Source organism: Oncorhynchus gorbuscha, unplaced genomic scaffold (genome assembly GCF_021184085.1).
Source record: "Oncorhynchus gorbuscha isolate QuinsamMale2020 ecotype Even-year unplaced genomic scaffold, OgorEven_v1.0 Un_scaffold_15:::fragment_4:::debris, whole genome shotgun sequence".
Lineage (NCBI taxonomy): Eukaryota > Metazoa > Chordata > Actinopteri > Salmoniformes > Salmonidae > Oncorhynchus > Oncorhynchus gorbuscha.
In genome coordinates, this window is record NW_025744755.1 from 27820 (window position 1) to 54628 (window position 26809).

General features: G+C 42.3%; 1 protein-coding gene across 1 annotated transcript in view; it reads left to right on the forward strand.

The window, feature by feature from the left end:
* LOC124017092 (AT-rich interactive domain-containing protein 5B-like) overlaps positions 1–26809 on the forward strand; it is a gene marked incomplete at its 5' end in the record, with an annotated part of 49533 nt that overhangs the window by 14273 nt on the left and 8451 nt on the right. The window contains 4 exons of the mRNA XM_046332482.1: positions 10192–10322; positions 10771–11011; positions 20282–20334; positions 21791–21888. Coding sequence (XP_046188438.1) covers positions 10192–10322; positions 10771–11011; positions 20282–20334; positions 21791–21888 — 523 coding nt within the window. The remainder of the gene's footprint in view (positions 1–10191; positions 10323–10770; positions 11012–20281; positions 20335–21790; positions 21889–26809) is intronic.

Here is a 26809-nt window from a genome sequence, read left to right on the forward strand (position 1 = left end):
CAACAAGCTTAATACTAATATAGAAATATAATTTATATTTCTTCAAACTAGGGATGCATGATATATCAGTGAACTTATCTAGTTTAACGCCAAATGTGCAAAACCGATGTCAAAGCTGACGTGCATACCTACAGTTGAAGTCGGAAGTTTACATACACTTAGGTTGGAGTCATTAAAACTCATTTTTCAACCACTCCACAAATAGTTTTGGCAAGTCGGTTAGGACTTCTACTTTGTGCATGACACAAGTAATTTTTCCAACAATTGTTTATAGACAGATTATTTCACATATAATTCACTGTATCACAATTCCAGTGGGTCAGAAGTTTACATACACTAAGTTCTGTGCCTTCAAACAGCTTGGAAAATTCCAGAAAATTATTTCATGGCATTAGAAGCTTCTGATAGGCTAATTGACATCATTTGAGTCAATTTGAGGTGTACCTGTGGATGTATTTCAAGGCCTACCTTCAAACTAAGTGCCTCTTTGCTTGACATCATGGGAAAATCTAAAGAAATCAGCCAAGACCTCAGAAACAAAATTGTAGACCTCCACAAGTCTGTTTCATCCTTGGGAGCAATTTCCAAAGACCTGAAAGTACCACGTTCATCTGTACAAACAATAGTACGGAAGTAGAAACACCATGGGACCATGCAGCCGCCATACCGCTCAGGAAGGAGACGCATTCTGTCTCCTAGAGATGAACATACTTTGGTGCGAAAAGTGCAAATCAATCCCAGAACAGCAGCAAAGGATCTTGTGAAGATGCTGGAGGAAACAGGTACAAAAGTATCTATATCCACAGTAAAACAAGTCCTATATCGACATAACCTGAAAGGCCGCTCAGCAAGGAAGAAGTCACTGCTCCAAAACCTGCCATTAAAAAGCCAGACTACGGTTTGCAACTGCACATGGGGACAAAGATTGTACTTTTTGGAGAAATGTCCTCTGATCTGATTAAACAAAAATTGTTTGTCCACAATGACCATCGTTATGTTTGGAGGAAAAAGGGGGAGGCTTGCAAGCCAAAGAACACCATCACAACCGTAAAGCACGCGGGTGGCAGCATCATGTTGTGGGGGTGCTTTGCTGCAGGAGGACTGGTGCACTTCACAAAATAGATGACATCATGAGGAAGGGAAATTATGTTGATATATTGAAGCAACATTTCAAGACACCAGTCAGGAAGTTAAAGCTTGGTCACAAATGGGTCTTCCAAATGGACAATGACCCCAAGCATACTTCCAAGAAGAACACTGTTTGCATCCATTAATTATTTTTATGACCAGCACTGTAGGTGCACGAGACAACTTTACCAACATCATAGCATATGTATCGATGAATCATTGTGACATATGAGATACAGGTGATAGTGTAGTCAATGTGTAATAACTATGTAAAACATTTATGAAAGCGTTAAATTATTATATCCAGATTCAGATCCTGATTGGCTAACAAGCATATTTGACACGTCAAATATGTTATTTGACATGTATCTTTTTTGACATGCAAAGACCCAAACGGCGTTCCATAGAAATCCTGGTTGAGAATGAAATGACTGAAGAAATGAACAATGAAACAGCACAGCAAGTTATTGAAAGAAATAGGTTATGATTATGTTTTACTGGTACTGGGGACATGTAAATGCCAACAAAATACTTTTTGGGTCTGTGTGGTGTGTGTGTGTTTGTGTGTGTGTGTGTGTGTGTGTAACCTTTATTTAACTAGGCAAGTCAGTTAAGAACAAATTCTTATTTACAATGACGGCCTACCCCGGCCAAACCCGGACGACGCTGGGCCAATTTTGCGCCGCCCTATGGGACTCGAAATCAAGGCCGGATGTGATAGAGCCTGTATTCGAACCAGGGACTGTAGTGATGTCTCTTGCACTGAGATGCAGTGCCTTAGACCGTTGCGTACATGTGTGTGTGTTAACTACTTAACTGTACTAGAATGCTTAAAAGGCCTCAAAAAATGGTAATATCGGTTACAATTCGTTTTTGGCAAGGAAAATATCGGATATCAGTATTGGCCAAAAATGTAATATCGGTGCTTCACTACTTCAAACACTACTTCAAACATGCATACACCATTGTGTGAAAGATTCAAAGTATAAACATTTTGAATTACACACCATTTACAACAAATATTAAGTAGATGTTTTTTGTACATTTCTATTCACCCCATAATAATTTATTGCTGTGTGGTTGAGTGGAAAAAAGTCCAACAATCTGCTCCTCCTGTTTCTAATCTGTCTAAATAAAGCATTGAAAAAATAAAGGTGGAATTCTGCAATTTTTTTATCCATAGGCCCTAATCATCAATAAATATTTAGATTATGAACCTTTTGCATTTTTAAACCATTGATTGTATGATGCCTATTACATGCACTGAAACCCTAAAATTGTTTTCACAACACTCTCTTAAAAACACCTATATTCAAGTTGAAGAACCACTTTAGGTATTTGAGTGTATTCTGTCTATTAAAACACTTACATTGGGTTGACATTCGAACACCAGATCTCAGTTTAGGTGCATTACTTTTCCTGGTTTCGTTACACAATCATGGTGTTTTGAGACTTTCTATTTTTACAGTGTATCTTAGCCACACACCCCTCCCCTTCTTCTTGTCTCAACATTTTAAATTATACTCAACAAACATTATCTTCACACTTAATTTGGATGCTTTTCACTGACACCCGCAACTCAATAATCAGCTAGGCCTATTGCCACGTGCGCTGCCCAAATTCCACACTTCTTAATTAAATAGGCATAGGCCTACATACTTGCGATTTGAAACAATCAACAGCTATTTAAAAATATATATATGCTCATGATCCTTTGTGGCTAAGTCATGCTCTCTGGTAAAGTATTTTATTTAGAGAGGAGTAACTATATAATTTGGGTGAAATATCAATTTACTTTAGGGGAAGCCAGCACCTGCCAACAGTCCTTTCCAATTCGCAAGTGGTTGACACCAGAGATCGGGATATAATGACGAAGTGCTCATGTCTCCGCCCTAACAATCGGAGTGGTTGTCCCAAAGGCGGGAAAGCAGACGACAAGTTTACGTCTGCATATTCTGTCTCACTATATGTAACCCATGTATCTGACACTGTCTGGACAAAGATAGTATGACATGCCATACTCTTTTTGTCCAGACAACATCAGATACATGCTGTACACATAGTGAGACAGAGAGGCGCTGTTCCGCTTGCTCACATGCTTTATCTGAGATTGATGCGTCTTTCTGTCGGAGCACGTCTCAGTCAAATATATGATCAATATTTCAATATTTTATTTGGATGGGCAAGGAAGTATGGTAGGGCAGGCCAGGCCCTTTAAAGCCCGCCCATAATGCCGGCCCTGCTTCCTCCATTTTACTGTCTTTCTGTCTCTGTTTCACTGGTTAGTGAGAAGGAAGAACAGTAAGTACTAACGCGTGTTTGCATGCTTGGCATTATGTGCATGTGTTGTGTGTCAACAAACCCAGTGTTTACTGAGAATAAGCAAACCACGTTCTTCGCTAAATGTAGAATAGCTCTCAGCAACAAAATGATATCTTGTGCTGTGGTTGCATTATATTTTTCATGGACTGTTCACTAACAAATCCTTTTTTCTGAAATACCTTACCAATATTCGAGTGTACACGACTATCCTGCAAAGTTTATGTATAGTAGTGAAATACATTTGAAAAACCTTAAATTCATAACAAGTTTGGAATAATAAATCATTCCTTTTATAGTTCTGATTTTAAAACTTTGTCATCTGTTACAATTGCTATTATTTTGTAAATATATTATTTGATTTCAATTTAGAGGCATCTGAAATTGTGGTTTTCTGAACATTTTGTGTTAGCCTGTTTTTTTTAGCCTTGTGTTAGCCTTGTTAGCCTTTGTGTTAGCCATGTTATTTGCCCCCTTTTCCTCCCCAATTTCGATCTTTTCTCAATCGCTGCAACTCCCCAACGGGCGCGGGCGGCAAAGGTCGAGTTATGCAGTCCTCCAAAATATGACCCGCCAAACCACACTTCTTAACACCCGCCTGCTTAACCTGGAAGCCAGCCACACCAATGTGTCGGAGGAATCACTGTTCAACTGACGACCAACGTCAGCCTGCAGGCGCCCGGCCCACCACAAGGAGTTGCTAGAACGATGAGCAAAGTAAAGCCCCCACGGCCAAACCCTCCCCTAACCCGGATGACGCTGGACCATGTGACGCATCTAGCACCCTGGTCTGTAGTGTTGCCTCTAGCACAGCGATGCAGTGCCTTAGACCACTGCCACACTCGGGAGGCTCCTTTGTATTGTTCTAATAATACCCAACACTTTACACACAACTGGCAGTCAGAGGGGATTTTCAGCCTGATGGATTTTTCACTGTGCTTCCCTCCTCTGTATATGAACTTTGGCCTTATTTGGGTCACAGGGTTGTAGTGAAATCATTTCTCCCTTTTGCTGGGAAGATGTCAGACTCTCAAAAGTATATTTGGACGTCAATGAAATATAGGCCCTATAATTAGTTTCAAAGTCATGTGGGAATAAAAACAAAGAAGTTGCTATTTTGGACCAAGAGTCAAAGTGGCACTTGCATCAGTAGTGATTCAGTAAAGAGTGCAGCTCATTTATATGTGGTTGTGGATTTTTATTTCACTGAGTACAGTAGCATTTCGTAAGACATTGTTGCAGCAGCAGTGTATTTTAGCAAGGAAGCATTTTAGTGTTATTGCACCATCGCTCTACAGTGCACCATCGCTCTACAGTGCATATAGTTCAAAACAGGATCATACAGTATGTGAATGGAAGCTATAATTTCAAGCTATAAAGACATCATTATGGTAGTATTTAGGTTGAATGTTATTTTTCACTTTTATACAGTGTTCTTTATATTCATTGCTGCATAATCCTAAGGAATCTGTCAATGTGGAATGTCAGAACCCATTCTGAGGTGTCTAATGGCTTTTTCAAACAAGGCGTTCGCGGAATGATAATGAAGTGCTAGTTCTTAATTGAATTGGAGAAATTAGACAAAGTACTGTCAGACATTAAGAGGAGCATTGGACTGCATCAAAAGATCAAGTTGTCAGCTTGCATCACTGCTGAATTTATTGAGACTTTCATGCCTCCGGGGTGCTGCTCAATGACAGAAATTATGGATTTTCCCCAGGGTGTGATTTTATGTCTGCCTTTACCAAGAGAGCAAGCTTTTATTCAAGGTAACCTATGCATTTGACCTGCACTCTAAATTTCTGCCACTTTTTACAGCTGGCCATTTAAACAGCTGTGTATTCCTCAAGGGGTATGAACCAGCAACCTTCAAATTCAACCTTAAGTCAGGTCAGTGACCCCCCAAAAAGTCAGAGCAGACCTAATGCCTGTGTGTTACTGTGAGGAGGTTTCCTTATGTAACTGCCATCAGCGAACATGATCAGTGGCATACAGGCTCAGAATAATAAAATGATTCCTCACATTCCTCCACTTGACCTTGAGGCTCATTTGAAGTCGATATGCTGAAAGTCTGAGGGGGGCTTTCTGATGTTTTTAAACTAGCACAGATGTCGACAGATCCATGTCAAACCCGTGGCATCAGCTCAAAGACAAACCTCTGATGTAGTCAGAGGAGTTAACACACACGATTAGTTTTGCCCCAGAATGTATTTTTCTCACTATAACCAAATCACACGTTATAACTTGATAGTGAATTGCATTATCAGTTTCTAAATCAAGTGTCAACTCCCTCCATCCAGGATACACTGCTGTGAAAATCAAACAAACTTCTAAAACCACTATCTGGAAATCAGTGAATCTCAGCCATAGTGATCATAAACAGCATGTAACATTTATCTCCCAGGCTTCACATCTGCAGCATTTGATGTGTGAAATGTGCACTGCACACAGTGTTAGTACACAATACGCTCTCATCTGAGTTACATGCTCAATGTCACGAGCTTACGGATTGGGTTTCTAAAAAAGACCCACTTTGAGGGCTCTATTTTAACAAACCTAACACAATGGTAACTCTAAGCGCAGGCGTTAGCTCTATAGGTTCAGGGGTGTGTCAGAAATATTTTAGCTATTTTCACTATTACAATTTTCAACGTACTTGTTGGCGTGGGTGCGAAAGGGCTGGGTTTTGATGACTAAACAAGTTGTGCGTGTGTCGAGACTGGCCAATCAAAACATGCTTCATGACGAAATATGTGGTTGCTTCAAGTTGTGTATTTACGGTCTTTTATATGTTGCCATGGAATCGACTCAAATTCCAATGTTAGTCTGTCATAGTTTGTTAGATATCTTACAGAAACAAAATAACAAAATGTAGACTTATCTTGGATAAATAGTTAACTTGAATCCAGTCCACATTGTTCCAAGTAATTGCATGGCTTCTATAGCATTCACACTGATATAGGGTCTGCTCCCAAATAGGCCTATGTTTTATGAACATAGTCGGAACCATCTTACAGATCTGATCACATTCACACATCAGAAGTTGCATTGCATGCACGCCACGGACGTGGTAAGCATAAAACCAGGAAGGTGAATCATTCTAATAATATTGGTTGTAATTAAAATTAAACGAAAACAACAACAAATAAATACATTTAAAATATAATGATATCATAAAATCATCACGCATTGCTGTTGAACCAGCCTTCGTTATAGTAGACCTAAGGGAGGGCTTGGGAAAACAAGCTATTTTTACAGGTTACAGATAACTTCTAAATACAATGTTCATCGGTATTCACCGGAGGTTCTCATCTCTTATTTCATGATGGGGGTGGACACGTAGCCTATATCACGGAAGGGGTTTTATGCAGGTCCCAAACGCTAACATAATGTGGGCCTGCCTGCAATGAATAAATAAAAAGGGAATGTCAGCTCACTGCTTTATATTTTAATTTATAATTAAGATTGATTTCCAAGCGGTCTCAGGAGCCAAACCTTTTATCAACAGTTTTGACTACAACGCGATTACAATGGGCAGACAAGAAAAAACTTAATTGAGAGGAGGGGAGGATATGTTTGGTTTTTAATGGAAAAAAACATGGTTTTTATGTTCCTAAATATGAAGTATAAAGGCACCAAAAGCACATTAGGCTACTCTCGTTCCATGTGCATATGGGCAGTGTGCATCAAGGCTCGATAGGCTCCGTTTCCGCTGTCAAAATTCATACTATTAAGTGCATTTGTGAAAGTATTTAAACCCCTTGACTTTTTTTCACCATTTGTTACGTTACAGCCTTATTCTAAAATTGATTAAATCGTTTTTTCCCCGCTCATCAATCTATAATCTATACACAATACCCCGTAATAACAAACCAAAAACAGTTTTTTAGAAATGTTTGCAAATGTATTAAAAATAAAAAACTATCACATTTGTATAAGTATTCAGGACCTTTACACAGTACTTTGTTGAAGCACCTTTGGCAGTGATTACAGCCTTGAGTATTCTTGGGTATGACACTACAAGCTTGGCACACCAGTATTTGGGTAGTTTCTCCCATTCTTCAAGCTCTGTCAGGTTAAATGGAGAGCATTGCTGCACAGCTATTTTCAGGTCTCTCCAGAGATGTTCAATCGGGTTCAAGTCCAGGATCTGGCTGGCCCACTCACGGACATTGAGACCTGTCCCGAACCAACTCCTGCATTGTCTTGGCTGTGTGCTTAGGGTCGTTGTCCTGTTGGAAGGTGAACCTTCGTCCCAGTCTGAGGTCCTGAGAGCTCTGGAGTAGGTTTTCATCAAGGATCTCTGTATTTTGCTCCATTCATCTTTCCCTCGATCCTGACTAGTCTCGCAGTCCCTGCTGCTGAAAAACATCCCCACAGCAAGATGCTGCCACCATGCTTCACCATAGGGATAGTGCCAGGTTTCCTCCAGACATGACACTTGGCATTCAGGCCAAATAGTTCAATCTTGGTTTCATCAGACCAGAGAATCTTGTTTCTCATTGTCTGAGAGTTTTTAGGTGCCTTTTGGTAAACTCCAAGCTGGCAGTCATGTGCCTTTTACTGAGGAGTGGTTTCTGTCTGGCCACCTCTACCATAAATGCCTTATTGGTGGAGTGCTGCAGAGATGGTTGTCCTTCTGGAATGTTCTCCCATTTCCACAGAGGAACTCTGGAGCTCTGTCAGAGTGACCATCTGGTTCTTGGTCACTTCCCTGACCAACACTCTTCTCCCCCTTTTATTCAGTTTGGCCAGACGGCCAGCTCTAAGAAGAGTCTTGGTAGTTCCAAACTTCTTCCATTTAATGATGGAGGCTATTGTGTTCTTGGGGACCTTCAATGCTGCAGAAATGTTTTGGTCCCCTTGCCCAGATCTGTGCCTCGATACAATCCTGTCTTGGAGCTCTACGGACAATTCCTTCGACCTCATGGCTTGTTTTTTGCTCTGATATGCACTGTCAGCTGTGGGACCTTATATAGACAGGTGTGTGCCTTTTCAAATCATGGCCAATCAATTGAATTTACCACAGGTGGACTGCAATCAACTTGTAGAAACATCTCAAGGATGATCAATGAAAACAGGATGCACCTGAGCTCAATTTTGAGGCTCATAGCAAAGGGTCTGAATACTTATGTAAATAAGGTATTTCTGTTTTTTTATTTTTTATAAATGTGCAAAAATGTCTAAAAATCTGTTTTCGCTTATTCATTATGGGCTATTTTGAGTAGATTGATCAGGAAAAAATTTATTTAATCAATTTTAGAATAAGGCTGTAATGTAACAAAATGTGGAAAAGTCAAGGAGGTCTGAATACTTTCCGATTGCACTGTAACCAACTGCATTACCGCTAAAACCAGCTTTTGGTTGGTCTGAAATATCCCTAAACAACACTGCCAGAAATTAGCACTTTGGATCATGTTTTTAAGGACACACCTCAAATATTCCCACCCAGCCTATCTGAGCACAAGCGAGCTGATATAAGACATATAAATGGCCGAACCTGGTTTTAGGGCTGGAAAATGCCAGTTTTTACATGATGAAATTGCAAACGAACGTGTGTTTGACACTAGCACCTCCTTAACCCCAGCTGAAAAATAGAGGCCTGAGAGTATTATTTATGCACTGTTTCCTACGTAGGCCTGTTTTAGATATGGAATCTCTTGTTTAAACTGATGTCACATGGTGAAAAACAAATCTCAATGAGGTAGAGCTCAGGTCAGCTCGTTTGTATTAACATTCATGAGTCATCCATTACGCAAAGGATTGGACTTCAGGGTATTGTAAGACTTCAACTTTATAGAGGGAGAAAGAAAGAAAGAAAGAAAGATAGAAAGATAGAAAGAAAGAAAGGGAAAAGAAAAAGAAAATACAGTGCACTGTCCTGTATTACAATCAGGCCAAGTATTGTGAAAACTTGCAGTTGCCAAGCTGATTACAGAACATGGTGTAATTTTCCTTGCCTTTTTCCCTGCCTGTTTTGGAAAGAATGTGAAGTGAAAGGTCATTGAGTCACAATAGCGTTCACCAACTGTAATTACTTCCTCCTTGATTTCATTGGGGTTTGTTTTTTTAAACATTTTTTTTCTTCAAACCATGATGAGAATTTGATTCTGCAAAAAATAATTCCCCTGGCTGCCTCTAACCTTGGACGTAATTTAATTGTCATTGCACACGGAATGTCGCTCTGAACGACTTGACTTAACCTGGCTCAAATCGAGTGCCTCCTCTCTCCTTTTAGTTTATCATTGTTATTGTTACAGTGGAAGGCAGTCTGCCAAGATGTTACAATACAGTTGGTGGTTGAAAGACACTGGAGGTTTGAAAATACTTTGTGTACTGTGGAATTATCTGCATACTTCTAACAAAGGACTCCAATCAGACAGGTTTATGTGTTTTATAACTGACAGTATTGAAGGTATCAAATCAGCGAGTTTACAAGGGAACTAAGAATGGAAATAATGATTAGATCAGTGTATGTGTTGTGCAACAACATCACCTAATGTTCTCATGGATTTAACTTTAGAGGATTGGAATTGTTATTCAGATGTTTACATAGTTTTTATGTTACACTCCTGAAACCTAGAATGGAAATGTTTATTTGCTAAATGCTTATTCTACAAATAATTCAGAATTAGCTTGTTTATCTTCCTTCCCTAGGCCCTGTGTGTGGTTGTGTCTTTCTTTCCCCAGAAACATTGTCACTAGGAATACTAACCAGCACATGGTTTGTCCCCATACTCTCAGCCCCTAACCTGAAGGGTCGGCCACGGAAGAAGAAACTGTCAGTGTCCCAGCGAAGGGACTCCCAGGGCCACAGTCAGGCGCCTCAGGGACCCCAAGAACCCAGCACCCCAGAGAACAAGTCTCACACCAAGGTACACTACTCACGTAACATTTGATTTAATAGCAGACATGCATAAAGATGATGGCCCCCATGTCCTTAACACAAATACCTATTTTGCTAAGTTCAGTTCTGCTCTCCATTACTCATTTTTTTGTATCTGCATTAGCACAGTAAACTTGATCCCAATTCTAGTTCCCAGACTGCAAAAAAAAAAAAAAAGATTATGCTGGTTTATTTGCACATTGAACCATGTCACTAGCCGCAGTTTAAAACATGACATCATATCTGAATTCCTCCATCTTTGTGTGCCTTTGCCATTCACTTAACTTTATTTCAGTTTGGTTTAATAAAAAATGTAAAGGTTGCGATTTATATGGAGTGATATGATAATACTTTTGACAGAATCATGCATTCGTTAAATAGCCCCCACTTCCTGTTGAATGTTAACCCTTCAACTCCCACTCTTATATTTCCTACAGATAAAACCTAACTGCAAGTTGACGGTTCCCACCAGAGGCACAATGGCCAAACCCAGGATCTGTAAACAGGCATCTGTGGAGGAGAAGGTGGAGAGGGAGAAGAAGGAGGAGAAAGAAGAGGACGAAGAATCATCAAAGGAGAGTCGTGCAGACGAGCAGGCCTTCCTAGTAGCCCTATACAAGTACATGAAAGACAGGGACACACCTATCGATAGGATCCCCTTCCTGGGATTTAAGCAGAGTGAGTGAAATATCTTCCTTTTATATTCATATAAGCTTTGAATATAGGATATATAATCTTCACACACCAGGTCCTGTAAAAAGCATCATATGTGGGTCCATAACGCTTCTTCTCACACTGTCAGAGTGTCGCATGCATGGGAAACACATCTCGCTCAGATCAAACGCTTCTTATGTAGGTCGAATGTTTCACTTCACAACAATGAGGTCTCACATGCTAGGGAAGATTATGTCTTATATAGAGAACCATACAAGAACCGTCATTCAATATTATTTCTCGGAACAGCCATGCGTCATTGTGGTGTAATTCACTCTATACAAAAAGAGGTGAGCTGTTTTACATGTTAGTCTCTCTATACAAATGTAAGCTGTGGTTCACGATTAAACTTCATATAGATATTTGGAAAGAGACGTCATCTTCACACCAAAGAGGCTGTTCTTAAGTTGGCCGATGTGGTTGAGATGATATGATAGTGACTCAGTATGCATGCATATTGTAGTTACTGAGTTTACAGCATAGCATAGTTTGAATCGAAGCATAACGCCAACTGTTTTACATACAGTACATGTTCTGAATTACAAACCAAGCAAGACTCTTCTCATTAAAGCTTCCAATAATGCAATTTAAACTTGTCCTTGGCAACTTGACTGTTTAAAAAAATAGAACTACTACAAAATATGCTCAGACGCAATCAGCTTTCATCATTCCTTTCAGTCACTGCAATAGCCTCAAGTATCAAAGCAAAACTTTCCTGTTATGGAAATTGTGTTTTTGGATTTGCTTTTATGAGTGGTCTATAATTAAGAAAACAACTGTTTTAAAGCACTGGATTGTCGAACGGTAATACACATGTATTCTTGTCCTCTTTCAATGTGCCTCCTACATGCTTTGCGTGATTGTTAACAGAAGCCATTTAATGACATATTCTTCTCTAAACCATTGGCTCTGAAATGCACACCGAGCTACCAATTCCACTTCCTCTAAAGCACAATGTAGGGCAGACAGAGCAGTGCAGATACAGGTGAAATACTGTACGTGAATCAGTCAATATATCCACTTTATTTTAATGGCATATTCTACACAGGGCAATGCTATAGCTCCAGCACAAAGTTTGTTATCTGTTCCACTAAAAAGGAAGCTTCTTTGGGTCTTCTTTGCCTTCTATTTAGCTTTAGCAGTGTGCCTGCTCGCTGCACAGGGTGTAAGATAAATGAACTTCAAAAGAACAAAAGCCACATGACAAAAAGAGGTTTCATTATATTCCATTCACTTGAACAAACAGCTATTCCCAGTGTTGGTACCACATTCTGAATGTACACGGAGGGGGCTGGGAGTGTGTGTCAGTGTTGGTACCACATTCTGAATGTACACGGAGGGGGCTGGGAGTGTGTGTCAGTGTTGGTACCACATTCTGAATGTACACAGAGGGGGCTGGGAGTGTGTGTCAGTGTTGGTACCACATTCTGAATGTACACGGAGGGGGCTGGGAGCGTGTGTCAGTGTTGGTACCACATTCTGAATGTACAGGGGGCTGGAGGGGTGTTGGGAGTGTGTGTCAGTGTTGGTACCACATTCTGAATGTACACGGAGGGGGCTGGGAGCGTGTGTCAGTGTTGGTACAGTTTGACATCACATTGCACATTTTAAATTGCATTAGTCGCAAATAGGAGAATGAGGAGTTGGGGAATTGGTTTTCATGTGTTGGGCGGGGGAGGTGATGCACATTATTTCAGGTTGCCTTTAGAGAGGTTATTTTTGCCTTGTTTATTATTTACCTGTTTGAACTTGTCTGTTTTAGTCTACATTGTGTTTCGTCTGTTTTGCCATCTTTATCTCTGTGATAATTGCCCTGTTGAATAGAGTGAATGAGAGAAAAAACAGTCTGGAAGTAATCTAAGAAAGAAGTATTCTCTTGTTTTCTTTCTCCTTTCTGTGCTTCCTAATTATGCTTGCTATTGTGGTAATTACAGTCTATGCATAACAACCCCATTAATAGGCCTTAGCTGCTATCCAGTTGAAAACACAATGCCATTCTGCAGTTCAAATAGAACCCACCCAGCTTCCTTTGTTATTCTGCCTGTTCATTGACAACAGCCATGGAAGAGGAGAAAGGAAAAATCAATGCTGTCAAATGCAGAGATAGGAAAATGTCATTTTGAAAAATGCAAGCCTTTGTGTACGCAAAGATTGAATTTTGATGGATTTCTCCCGAGGCGAACCTTCCTTATTTATAGGTCTTCATATAAAAATGATGTTACAATGATGTTACAGAAAGCAGATACAAATGTCATTGTTTGGGAAATCGCACAATAAAGTGGGTTCATTGTTTGTGGGGAAATATACTGTCAGAGATGGAATGATTTCAAGTTTAATCTGAAAGGGTCTTTGTTGGATTTTGATCACCTGCCTAATCACTATACTACACAACCGCTCTAATCCATGTGACATCATCTGTCATTGGATATGTGCATGTAAAATTCTATGCAAAATGGCATTGGCATTTAAGCCAACATTGGTAACGAGTGCTAACATGTCAAGTAATACTTGATGCTCATAATGGTGTTTATTCAAATCCCCTTCAGCTGAAGTGTTACAGAGCTAGCTAGGTGTCAGGCTGTATCTACAGTAGTTTATGTAGCTACAGTACATTTGGAAAGTATTCAGACCCATTCACTTTTTCCAAATTCTTTTACATGACAGCCTTATTCTAAAAATGTTTGTTTTTTAAAATCCTCATCAATCTCACACAATACTCCATAATGACAAAGTCAAAACAGGTTTAGATTTTTTTCAAGTGTATTATAAATAAAAAACAGATACCTTACTTACATAAGTATTTCTTGCTATGAGACTCGAAATGGAGCTCAGGTGCATCATGTTTCCATTGATCATCCTTTAGATGTTTCTACAACCTGATTGTAGTCCACCTGTGGTAAATGCAATTAAGCAAAAACCAAGCCATGAGGTTGAAGGAATTGTCCGTAGAGCTCCGAGACAGGATTGTGTTGAGGCACAGATCTGGGGAAGGATACCAACATATTTCTGCAGCATTGAAGGTCCCCAAGAACACAGTGGCCTCCAGCATTCTTAAATGGAAGAAGTTTGGAACCACCAAGACTCTTCCTTGAGCTGGCCGGCCGGCCAAACCAAGCAATAGGGGGAGAAGGGACATGGTCAGAGTGGTGACTAAGAACCCGATGGTCACTTGACAGAGCTCCAGAGTCCCTTTGTGGAGATGCTAGAACTCCAACAATCAGGCATTTATGGTAGAGTGGCCAAACGGAAGCCACTCCTCAGTAAAAGGCACATGACAGCCCACTTGGAGTTTGGCAAAAGACACCTATAGGACTCTCAGACCATGATAAACAAGATTCTCTGGTCTGATGTAACCAAGATTGAACACTTTGGCCTGAATGCCAAGTGTCACATCTGGAGGAAACCAGGCACCGCTCATCATCTGGCCAATACCATCCCTACGGTGAAGCATGGTGGTGGCTGCATCATGCGGTGAGAATGTTTTTCAGCGACAGGGACTGGGAGATTAGTCAGGATCGAGGGAAAGATTAATGGAGCAAAGAACAGAGAAACTCTTCATGAAAACCTGCCCCAGAGCGCTTAGGACCTCAGACTGGTGCGAAGATTAACCTTCCAACAGGACAACAACCCTAATCACACAGCCAAGACAATGCAGACAAGTCTCTGAATGTCCTTGAGTGGCCCAGCCAGAGCCCAGACTTGAACTCGGTCAAACTTCTCTGGAGAGACCTGAAAATAGCTGTGCAGCGAAGCTCCCCATCCAACCTGACAGAGCTTGAGAGGATCTGCAGGGAATGGGAGAAACTCCCCAAATACAGGCGTGCCAAGCTAGTAGCGTCATACCCAAGAAGACTTGAGGCTGTAATCGCTGCCAAAGGTGCTTCCACAAAGTACTGAATACATATGTAAATGTGATATATACGTTTTTTATATATACAGTTGTCAGGCTGTGGGTAACTGGTGCATGGAATCAGGCGCAGGAGAGGAGAGATAAGTGCACAAGGTAGTTTATTCCACGAACTGCACCAGTATAAAACAAATACTAAAGGTGTGTGAAAATACCGGTCACTCGTAAGTAACAGGCATAATAACAAACCCGGCAAACAATACCAGCCATAAAGGGGGTGCCACAGGGTTCAATTCTCGCCCGACTCTTTTCTCTGTATATATCAATGATGTTGCTCTTGCTGTGGACGATTCCATGATCCACCTCTACGCAGACGACACCATTCTGTATACTTCTAGCTCTTCCTTGGACACTGTGCTATCTAACCTCCAAACAAGCTTCAATGCCATACAACACTCCTTACGTGGCCTCCAACTGCTCTTAAATGCTAGTAAAAACCAAATGCATGCTTTTCAACCGTTCGCTGCCTGTACCCGCACGCCCGACTAGCATCACCACCCTGGATGGTTCCTACCTAGAATATGTGGACATCTATAAGTACCTAGGTGTCTGGCTAGACTGTAAACTCTCCTTCCAGACTCATATCTCCAATCAAAAATCAAATCTAGAATCGGCTTTCTATTTCGCAATAAAGCCTCCTTCACTCACGCCTCCAAACTTACCCTAGTAAAACTGACTATCCTACCGATCCTCGACTTCGGCGATGTCATCTACAAAATGGCTTCCAATACTCTACTCAGCAAACTGAATGCAGTTTATCACAGTGCCATCCGCGTTGTTACTAAAGCACCTTATACCACCCACCACTGCGACCTGTATGCTCTAGTCGGCTGGCCCTCGCTACATATTAGTCGCCAGACCCACTGGCTCCAGGTCATCTACAAGTCCATGCTAGGTAAAGCTCCGACCTTATCTCAGTTCACTGGTCACGATGGCAACACCCACCCGTAGCACGCGCTCCAGCAGGTGTATCTCACTGATCATCCCTAAAGCCAATACCTCATTTGGCCGCCTTTCCTTCCAGTTCTCTGCTGCCTGTGACTGGAACGAATTGCAAAAATCGTTGAAGTTGGAGACTTTTATCTCCCTCACCAACTTTAAACATCTGCTATCTGAGCAGCTAACCGATCGCTGCAGCTGTACATAGTCCATCGGTAAATAGCCCACCCAATTTACCTACCTCATCCCCATACTGTTTTTATTTATTTACTTTTCTGCTCTTTTGCACACCAGTATCTCTACCTGCACATGACCATCTGATCATTTATCACTCCTGTGTTAATCTGCTAAATTGTAATTATTCGCCTACCTCCTCATGCCTTTTGCACACAATGTATATAGACTCCTTTTTCTTTCTCTTTTCTTTTTTCTACTGCGTTATTGACTTGTTTATTGTTTACTCCATGTGTAACTCTGTGTTGCTGTCTGTTCACACTGCTATGCTTTATCTTGGACAGGTCGCAGTTGTAAATGAGAACTTGTTCTCAACTAATCTACCTGGTTAAATAAAGGTGAAATAAAAAATAAAATAAAATACAACCTGAACATAATAAACAAACACGCACACCAACATGGGGGAAACAGAGGGTTAAATAATGAACATGTAATTGGGGAATAGAAACCAGGTGTGTAGAAAACAAAGACAAAACAAATGGAAAATGAAAAGTGGATTGGCGATGACTAGAAAGCCGGTGACATCGACCGCCGAACTCCGCCTGAACAAGGAGAGGGACCGACTTCAGCTGAAGTTGTGACAGTAGCCCCCCTTGACGCGTGGCTCCAGCAGTGCACCGACCTCGGGGATGATCCTGAGGACAAGGAGCAGGGCGATCCCGACGGAGACGGTGGAACTCCCGCAGCATCGAGGGGTCCAATATGTCTTCCACCGGCACCCAGCAACTCTCCTATGGACCGTACCCCTCCCACTCCACGAGGCACTGAAGGCCCCTCACCTGACACCTCGAATCCCATATTGATCGAACTGCATACGCCGGGGGCCCCTCGATGTACAGAGGGGGCGGAGGAACCTCCCGCATCTCAGACTCCTGGAGTGGAGCAGCTACCACCAGCCTGAGGAGAGACATGGAACGAGGGGTTAATACGATAATCTGGGGGAAGCTGTAACCTGTAACATACCCCGTTCAGTCTCCTCAGGACTTTAAATGGCCCCACAAACCGCGGGCCCAGCTTCCGGCAGGGCAGGCGGAGGGGCAGGTTTCATGTCCAGAGCCAGACCCGGTCCACCGGTACTGCGGTGGCGATCTGCCTTGGCTTTCTGGCGCCTCACGGCCCGCTGAAGGTGCACATGAGCGGCGACCCATGTCTCCTCAGCAAGCCTAAACCAGTCGTCCACCACAGGAGCATCGATTTGACTCTGATGCCAAGGCGCCAGGACTGGCTGGTACCCCAGGATGCACTGGAGGGGGGAGAGATTAGTGGAGGAGTGGCGGAGCGAGTTCTGGGCCATCTTTTCCCAGGGCACGAGCGCCGCCCTCCCCTGGCCAGGACTGCAGAAACCTACCCACATCCTGGTTCACTCTCTCCACCTGCCCGTTACTCTCGGGGTGAAAACCCGAGGTAAGGCTGACCGAGACCCCCAGACGTTCCATGAACGCCCTCCAGACCCTTGACATGAACTGGGGACCTTGATGAGATACTATGTCCTCAGGCACCCCGTAGTGCCGGAAGAAGTGTGTAAACAGGGCCTCCGCAGTCTGTAGGGCCGGGCAAAGGGAGGAGACGACAGGACTTAGAAAACCGATCCACAACGACCAGGATCGTGTTGTTACCCTGTGATGGAGGAAGATCCGTTAGGAAATCCACCGACAAGTGCGACCACGGCCGTTGTGGAACGGGTAAGGTTGTAACTTCCCTCTGCGCAAATGCCTTGGGGCCTTGCACTGGGTGCACACCGAGCAGTAGGAGACAAACCCTCACGTCCATTGCTAAAGTGGAACACCAGTCCTTCCCACTAAGACAGCGCACTGTCCGACCGATGCCCGGATGACCAGAGGAGGATGACGTATGGGCACAATAAATCAAACAGTCGCGGACAGCAGAAGAAACGTTCAGACGCCCAGCTGGACATTGAGAGGGATTGGGCTCTCTATGTAACGCCCGATCGATGTCTCCCACACCACCGGTGCCACCAGGCAAGAGGCCGGAAGTATGGGAGTGGGATCCATGGGCCGCTCTTCTGTGTCATACATCCGTGACAGTGCCTCTGCCTTAGCGTTCTGGGAACCTGGTCTGTAGGACATGGTGAAGACAAAAAGGGTGAAGAACATGGCCCACCTTGCCTGGTGAGGGTTCAGTCTCCTCGCCGCCTGGATGTACTCCAGATTGTGGTCGTCAGTCCAGATGAGAAAAGGGTGTTTAGCCCCGTCAAGCTAATGTCTCCACGCCTTCAAGGTCTTGACAACAGCCAACAGCTCCCGGTCCCCCACGTCATAGTTTCGCTCCGCCGGGCTGAGCTTCTTCAAAAAGAAGGCACAGGGGCGGAGCTTTGGTGGCGTACACGAGCGCTGAGAGAGCACGGCTCCTATCCCAGCCTCGGACGTGTCCACCTCCACTATGATTGCCAAAGAGGAATCCGGATGAGCCAGCACCGGAGCCGAGGTAAACAGAGCCTTCAGGTGACCAAAAGCCCTGTTCGCCCCAGCCGACCATTGCAAACCCTCCCCCCTTTAGCAGTGAGGTAATGGGAGCCGCTACCTGACCAAAACCTCAGATAAACCTCCAGTAGTAGTTGGCAAACCCTAAAAAGCTCTGCACCTCCTTTACCGTGGTGGGAGTCAGCCAATTACGCACGGCTGAAATGCGGTCACTCTCCATCTCCACCCCTGAAGTGGAAATGCGGTAACCTAGGAAAGAGACGGACTGTTGAAAAAACAGGCATTTCTCAGCCTTGACGTACAGGTCATACTCCAACAGTCGACCAAGCACCTTGCGCACCAGGGACACATGCTCGGCGCATGTAGTGGAGTATATCAGAATGTCGTCGATATACACCACTACACCCTGCCCGTGCAGGTCCCGGAAAATCTTGTCAACAAAGGCCTGGAAGACTGATGGAGCATTCATCAACCCGTACGGCATGATGAGGTACTCATATTGCCCTGATGTGGTACTAAATGCCGTCTTCCACTCGTCCCCCTCCCGAATACGCACCAGGTTGTAAGCGCTCCTGAGGTCCAATTTTGTGAAGAAGCGCGCCCCGTGCATTGACTCGATCACACTGGCGATGAGAGGCAGCAGGTAACTGTATCTTATAGCGATTTGGTTGATGCCTCGATAGTCAATACACAGGCACAGACCTCCATCCTTCTTCTTCACAAAAAAATTAACTTGAGCAATGTGCCCTCTGCAGCCACAGATGGTGCATGGATCGGCCCCTCCTCCGGTCGCCCTAAGTGAACTGAACTGATCCTCTGCAGCAGAGGTAACTCTGGGTCTTCCTTTACTGTGGCGGTCCTCATGAGAGCCAGTTTCATCATAGCGCTTCATGTTTTTTGCGACTGCACTTGAAATTTTGTGTATTGACTGACCTTCATGTCAAGTAATGATGGACTGTCATTTCTCTTTGCTTATTTGAGCTGTTTTTGCCATAGTATGGACATGGTCTTTTACCAAATAGGGCTATCTTCTGTATCCCACCTCTACCTTGTCACAACACAATGAATTGGTTCAAACGCATTTAGAAGGAAAGGAATTCCACAAATTAACTTTTAACAAGCCACACCTGTTAATTGAAATGTATTCCAGGTGAGCACAGGGGTCTAAGGCACTGCATCTCAGAGGTGTCACTACAGACCCAGGTTCGATCCCGGGCTGTATTACAACCGGCCATGATCGGGAGTCCCACAATTGACCCAGTGTCGTCCGGGTTAGCAGAGGGTTTGGCCGGGGGGTTTTACAAATGGGCTGTCATTGTAAATAAGAATTTGTTCTTAACTGACTTGACTAGTTAAATAATGGTTAAATAATATACTAACTCATGAAGCTGGTTGAGAGGATGCCAAGAGTGTTCAAAGCTGTCATCAAAGCATAGGGTGGATACTTGAAGAATCTCAATTATAAAATATATTTTGATTTGTTTAACACTTTTTTGGTTACTACATGATTTCATATGTGTGATTTCATAGTTTTAGAAAATATTAAAAGAAAGAAAAACCCTTGAATGAGTATATGTGTCCAAACTTTTGACTGGTACTGTACATTTGTAATAATGTCTAAAACTTTCTGAATGCAGTGTATGTGACAGTATATTTGCATTTGTTGATCTGACTGAATACCATTGATCTCCCTGTTTGTTGTCCCTCTAACAGTTAACCTTTGGACTATGTTTCAAGCTGCTCAGAAACTCGGAGGATATGAGTTGGTAAGTGTTTACATATGTCCTGCGCCATACTTCACAATCTTGGTCAGGCCCACATTTTGCAAAATGATACCTTTGTTTTAAACCCCCTCTAAGTGGAAAACACGTTACCCTTCCATTTCAGGGACATTTGTGAAGTCTGTCATTTTTTCACCATGTTGACGCTCTAAAATCAAGCTGTCTATTATATACAGTGAGACAGCAGAACGGGGCCTTTCCCTTGGCAGCCTACCTCACATTTGTTCAGTACTAATTTGGGAAGTGTTTCCAAAATTCTTATATATTTTGATGTGAAGAGTAAATGCATTGTGAATATTGGTTAGTTCGTTAGTCACATACAGTCATACAGAGAGACGAGCCACCAAACAGGAAACGTGTCATGTAATCGGGATGTGTTTCCTTTGAAGGCTTTTTATCTACAGCTGATTATCACTTTCATGCTTGCTTTGTGAGCAGGAAGCCATGTGGTTGGTTTGTGTAGTCACAGTATGTATTTAATGGTATAATAAGTCTTCTGCATGCTTCGGTTTGAACAAATGAGTGTGCTCACATACTCCTTTAAAAGTTTGCCCTGAAAATGTGAAAATAGCAGCAATAGATATTTGTCCATCTTGAGACACCTTAGTCAGAATTAAAATAGTCAGAATTAATCTAAGATTACTCAAACAATGTTGATGTTTTTGCTGAGGTGATCTTAGTAGAGCAATTTTACATCTAACCAATGTGTTTGGTTTGGTATTTCTCAAGTGAAAAAATGGACATAAACAATTTTGTCTCCTGTTGAATTACAACAAACACTTCATTGAAGAATCCCTACTGTTGACCAATCACCAACAATGGGGTGTAGACTTTGGCTACCGACTTCAGCTTGCCTCAAGAAAGTTTTCTGTGTGCATTATAAAAACGTCAGGGTGCCCTTGGCGCCATAGGAGTCGCTAGTGCGCGATGGGACAATGACACCCCTGCCAGCCAAACCCTCCCCTAACCCGGACGACGCTGGGCCAATTGTGCGTCACCCCATGGATCTCCCTCGATCGCAGCCAGTTGCGACAGAGCCTGGGCTCGAACCCAGAATCTCTAGTGGCACAGCTAGCACTGCGATGCAGTACCTTAGACCACTGCGCCACTCGGGAGGCATTTTATGCATCTCTACCACTGTACTGTACTTTTCCCTGTTTTGCCCCTGCTGAGGTAGAGACTGCAGTAGCCAGCTACAGCTGGTGGCATGTTATGGAGATGGTTTTGCATGAAATAATGGTGATTTGATGTATTTTATTTCAGTGTCATACACCAATTGGTGCCCAGCCAATCTGGGCTTAAAAGACACAGTTCTTTAAGGTCTCTGTGGCACACTTAATAACTTTGTTCGTCATTTTCCTAGTGTGAGTGTTTAATACTATCTATAAAGATGCTATCACATAGTTATATACAGGATACTTAAAATCATTTTCTCTCTCAGATCACAGTTCGCAGACAGTGGAAAAATGTATATGATGAGCTGGGTGGAAACCCAGGGAGCACAAGTGCCGCCACATGCACACGAAGACACTACGAGAGGTGAGTTATTAACAAAGCCCTGTCCCATTTTCCTAATGCAGTGGAGGAAGAGGAGCGCTACACTCAGCCCCGGTATCAGGTGTATATAAACCCTGCTTAGGGAAGTAAGGCTTCCTTGCTATTCCTGACATGATGTCTTTAGCCATGTCCACAGACTCTCTCACACACTGCTGCTCCATGCATACTAACACAGGGCACAGCTATATTCACCAAACCATTCACACGTCTCTCTCTCCAACCAGCCTTTTTTATTGAGAGGGTCCGAACCAAAGCAAACAGCAAACGGATATGATCCTGGTGGAGCCTGAGGATATTATGCACACACACACACACACACACACACACACACACACACACACACACACACACACACACACACACACACACACACACACACACACACACACACACACACACACACACACACACACACACACACACACACACACACACACACACACACACACACAGATTACGTGTCAAAAGAGGGCATGCAGAGCAATATTGTGAATGCATATAGTGAGTATGTGTATAGATCTAGGCAAATGACAAACAGTCAGCCTGAATTGCTCAGTCAATATGTGTAGGTTTATCTATGCTCTATGAACAAGTTCATACAAAATGGGATACTTGAATATGGTTGAGCAGTTAGATTATACCAAATAGCACTGCAGCTTAATTAAACTTCCTGTGCAGCCAGAAGGGACTGTATTTGCTCTGCCTTTTTAAAGCCCTTTCCTAGCCCTGCATGAGTAGGAGGACTGGTATAGACAGTGTCAGCACAGGGGGTTGGGGGGGACCAGTGAGGTGTGACTGCTGCGCTGGCCTTTCTCAATACCGCCACAGAAAGCTGAGAAATTGTGCTGAATCAATACATCCCCAAAATATCCCCACTGCAGTGAATATCACCCTGTCAGAAAGAGAGCGGGAAATCTCAGCTGAACCCTAACAGGCCAGGGGAGGAGAATTTTAGCTGAGGCTCACTATTCCAGCAGCTAGGAGGGCAATTAACTTCATGGTATTAGCTCAGGAAACAAAGCTATTCTCTCTCCCTTGGAAGTATATGATAAATGACCCTGTTTGTCGGTTTGGTGAAGGATGTGTTTGGTCTCTGGTGGCGTCGTTGTTTTCACTTAATGATTACTCAGCATTGAGAACACAATAAGTAATTTAAACTAGAGCATGCAACATTTATCCTAACGTTTTTGATTTATCCCCCCCCCCCAAGTCAGGAGTAGTGGAAACATTTGGTTGTAATTGCACTATATTAACTGAACGTGCTGATCTTGGTCTTTTGTTTGGGACTTTGAATGTCCCCAAGCCCTGACTGCAATTTGAAATGATCCACATTATCCATTTACCTCTTTAATGGAAGTCATCTGAAACGGTTGCCTTGGAGAAATTATTTTCAATGATAGAGATCAAAATAATGACTGTATTTATGGTGTTGAGCAGCAGGCAGTAGAGAACATAGGTTATCTTTTGTTCTGTTCATTGTGAGGTACTTGTCATTTGGAAAGTTGCTCATTGCAGCCATTCTACTGTGCATTAGCTTAAAGGGAACAATCTATATTTAACGTCCAACCCAAGGTCTGGGAAAGCTTTAATGATATTTATTTAAACCGTTTCCCAAGATTAGCTGTCAGAGCTCTGCTCCCTGAATTAAAAATGAGGTCATGAAAAGATGGCATCAATAACCTTGAAATAGACTGCTGCATTCTCTCCCTGCATGCCGCTTCATGCTGATTTTTGGATTATACAGGTCAGTGGCTTTTAGCTGCCGTTGGTTATTTAAGCTCTCACTTTCTGTGTGAGCTGCTGCTGCTACAGAAACATTACATTTATACTGTACATGTTGTCACTCTGATAGTTCCTGTGTTAATGCAGATTTAATGCCTGCCATGCATAGGATTTTTTTTTAATGTAATTGCAGGGGGGAATATCCATGGCAACAGTGGAGGCAATTGAGAATTATTTTCTCAGAGGTTGTACAGAGTATAACAAACAACAATAAATTCCACTCATATTAGTTAATATACCAGGTAATGGCCATTTTTTATCTGATGAATAACCACATGTACACACTAGAGTGTGAATATTTATTTGGGTTGGATACAGGGTTGGATTCTTTTGCATACATTGCAGAAGATACCATTGATTCTTTTATGCATTCCTCCTAGTATTGGTGTGCCTCTGCTCTCACTCAAGCTGCACCTCAAATTGAAAATGCATCCCACAGTGTATAGGCTCATGACAAATTGGAACAACTTGGCAAGTCGCCACCCCGTGGATCATGTTAGAGTAGACTAAATCCTAAACACAGCCCTTACTCTGTGTTGCTTCTTGTTCCTCTATGCAACACTCAAGTCTCTTTATTACAAATCTTACAACATGAGTTTAAAAAAACACATTGCTGTAAGAACCTAAAATGACAAGCTTTAGGAAAAAACTACTGGACAGATTACAGCTGTGATAGCACTTAGATGAATGAAGTTTGATTGCTCTCCCTCCTCATTCACCTGGCACAACAAAGAAATAACTAACCCACATGAAATATACTAGGCTTTTAAACCTAGTGTTTGCATTTAGGGGCTTGCAAATTGTGCCATACTTGCAGAGTTAGACATTTGGAAATACTGATAACAATTCACAGTATTATTTTAAACATTCTTGCCTTTGGCTTAGGAATAGTTCATGTGATTTTTGTTGATGTGTAATGATGAACAGACTCTTTTAACTATATTATAAATCTGTTCCTAATGTTGAGATTGGATTGAAGAACATAATGTTCTACGCAGTGAACAACAGACATAATATCTAGCAGTTAATACAAACACTTACCATCCATTGCCCAACACCTGTCATGATTAAGGTTAGCTGTGTGCAGTTGAATGTAGTTTAGCCTTGGGGGAATGGTAAAGGTCATTTTTAGATCTGGTATTTCCAGACTCGACAAAAGGCCTTTCACTGCCCTGTTTAACTGCGTGAATCAGGATCACTTGAAGTGGTTGACTTTCTACAAAAGAGAGGCTTTGAAGCCAAATCTTTCCAAAGCTGAGGGAACAATGTCTGTTTATCCCGCTCTGACTCGGCTCTGAAGATTGGTATTTGCTTTTGTACAGACAGGAGTTATTGTTTTGCCAGTTCTTTGAAGCAGCCTAAACATAACAGTTGGTGATGAATATGTATTTTATGTTATGCTTCTTCTCTTCAAGAGGTTGTTTTAAAACTATCCCAAAATAGGGTTCCGTTAATGCATTAAGAAAACCTATGAACTAAACAGAACACCAGCTCAAATTAATTTCAGCACCGGGAAACGTACTGAATGAAATAGCCTATAGGGGTTTCCGGCGCTTTGATTTAGGCATTTCTTGGATTCCACAGGTAAATCCCCTTTAACTCAGACGACAGACCAGCTAATGGTTGATAAAAACCTATTTGCTTAATTGGCATGAAAGTGCATTATTTTAATGGGACAGACATGACTATGTCACTGAATTACAATTGTATTGATTTCCAAACAATCTTACAACAATATATTATACTAAGAAATGTCTTTAGCCTAATTACATTCCAATATGCTAGAGAAATCACTGTCTGTCTCCTTTGCCTATTGAACTTTTTTTATTTTTTATTAAGTGGATAGGTTACGTACTCAAATCTACCGTGAACATCATAGAAAATGGCTGCTCATGTAAAGGCTCAATGATGAATAGCCATGAGCGGAAGTTAAGTATTTATTGACCTCACAGAAATGTAAGCTCTCCTTCCCTCATTGAGTAATTCCCTCATTGACTTTTCCATGTCATGTTGTGCTCATTCTGCCCTCTGGTGTGCAGGAAAGTATGTTGCATTTGATTTTGATATTGCCTGTGATATTCATTACGAGAAGTGTTCCTGAGAGGCATTTCCTGCTTTGAACTCAACCAAGGATTTATATAAGAGAAAGCCCTATATTTACATAAATGTAACCTATCACTGTGCAAAGAGCCTCCCTGCTGCCTTCACATGTGGACTGAATTCCTTTCATGGCCTCTCGATTGCACACCCTACCCGGCCCCCTGCTTTCAGGAAATTACTACTTACATAAGTCATATTGTATTATCATTGCTGTATTATGTGATCAGGAGAATGTTATATGCTCTCCCTGTACTTATTATCGGTCTTTTACAAAGTCACTGGGTGCTATTTATAATGTGAGTTTTCATAGTTAACTGTTCCGCAACAGAGAAGCAGAAAATAATCCTGCCGTGTTACTTTTTTTTTAATTTCCAAAAATAAATCAAATAAAAGACTATCTGGAATATTGAGTTTAACAATTGTGATGTGACATGGATTTAAAGGAGAATGTTCCACTGAGATGTGACAAGCACACCAGTATGGACGGTACCCTCACCTCTCAGTGGCATTCTGGAGAATGAATGTAGGGCAGGGCAACTTTGATGGGGTTGGGGGCCACAAAAAAAATTGGGTTTCGTCATGAAAGACCGCATTCGCTCGTGCGTTTGCATACCCACATCAAATCAAATCAAATCAAATCAAATTTATTTATATAGCCCTTCGTACATCAGCTGATATCTCAAAGTGCTGTACAGAAACCCAGCCTAAAACCCCAAACAGCAAACAATGCAGGTGTAAAAGCACGGTGGCTAGGAAAAACTCCCTAGAAAGGCCAAAACCTAGGAAGAAACCTAGAGAGGAACCGGGCTATGTGGGGTGGCCAGTCCTCTTCTGGCTGTGCCGGGTAGAGATTATAACAGAACATGACCAAGATGTTCAAATGTTCATAAATGACCAGCATGGTCAAATAATAATAAGGCAGAACAGTTGAAACTGGAGCAGCAGCACAGTCAGATGGACTGGGGACAGCAAGGAGCCATCATGTCAGGTAGTCCTGGGGCACGGTCCTAGGGCTCAGGTC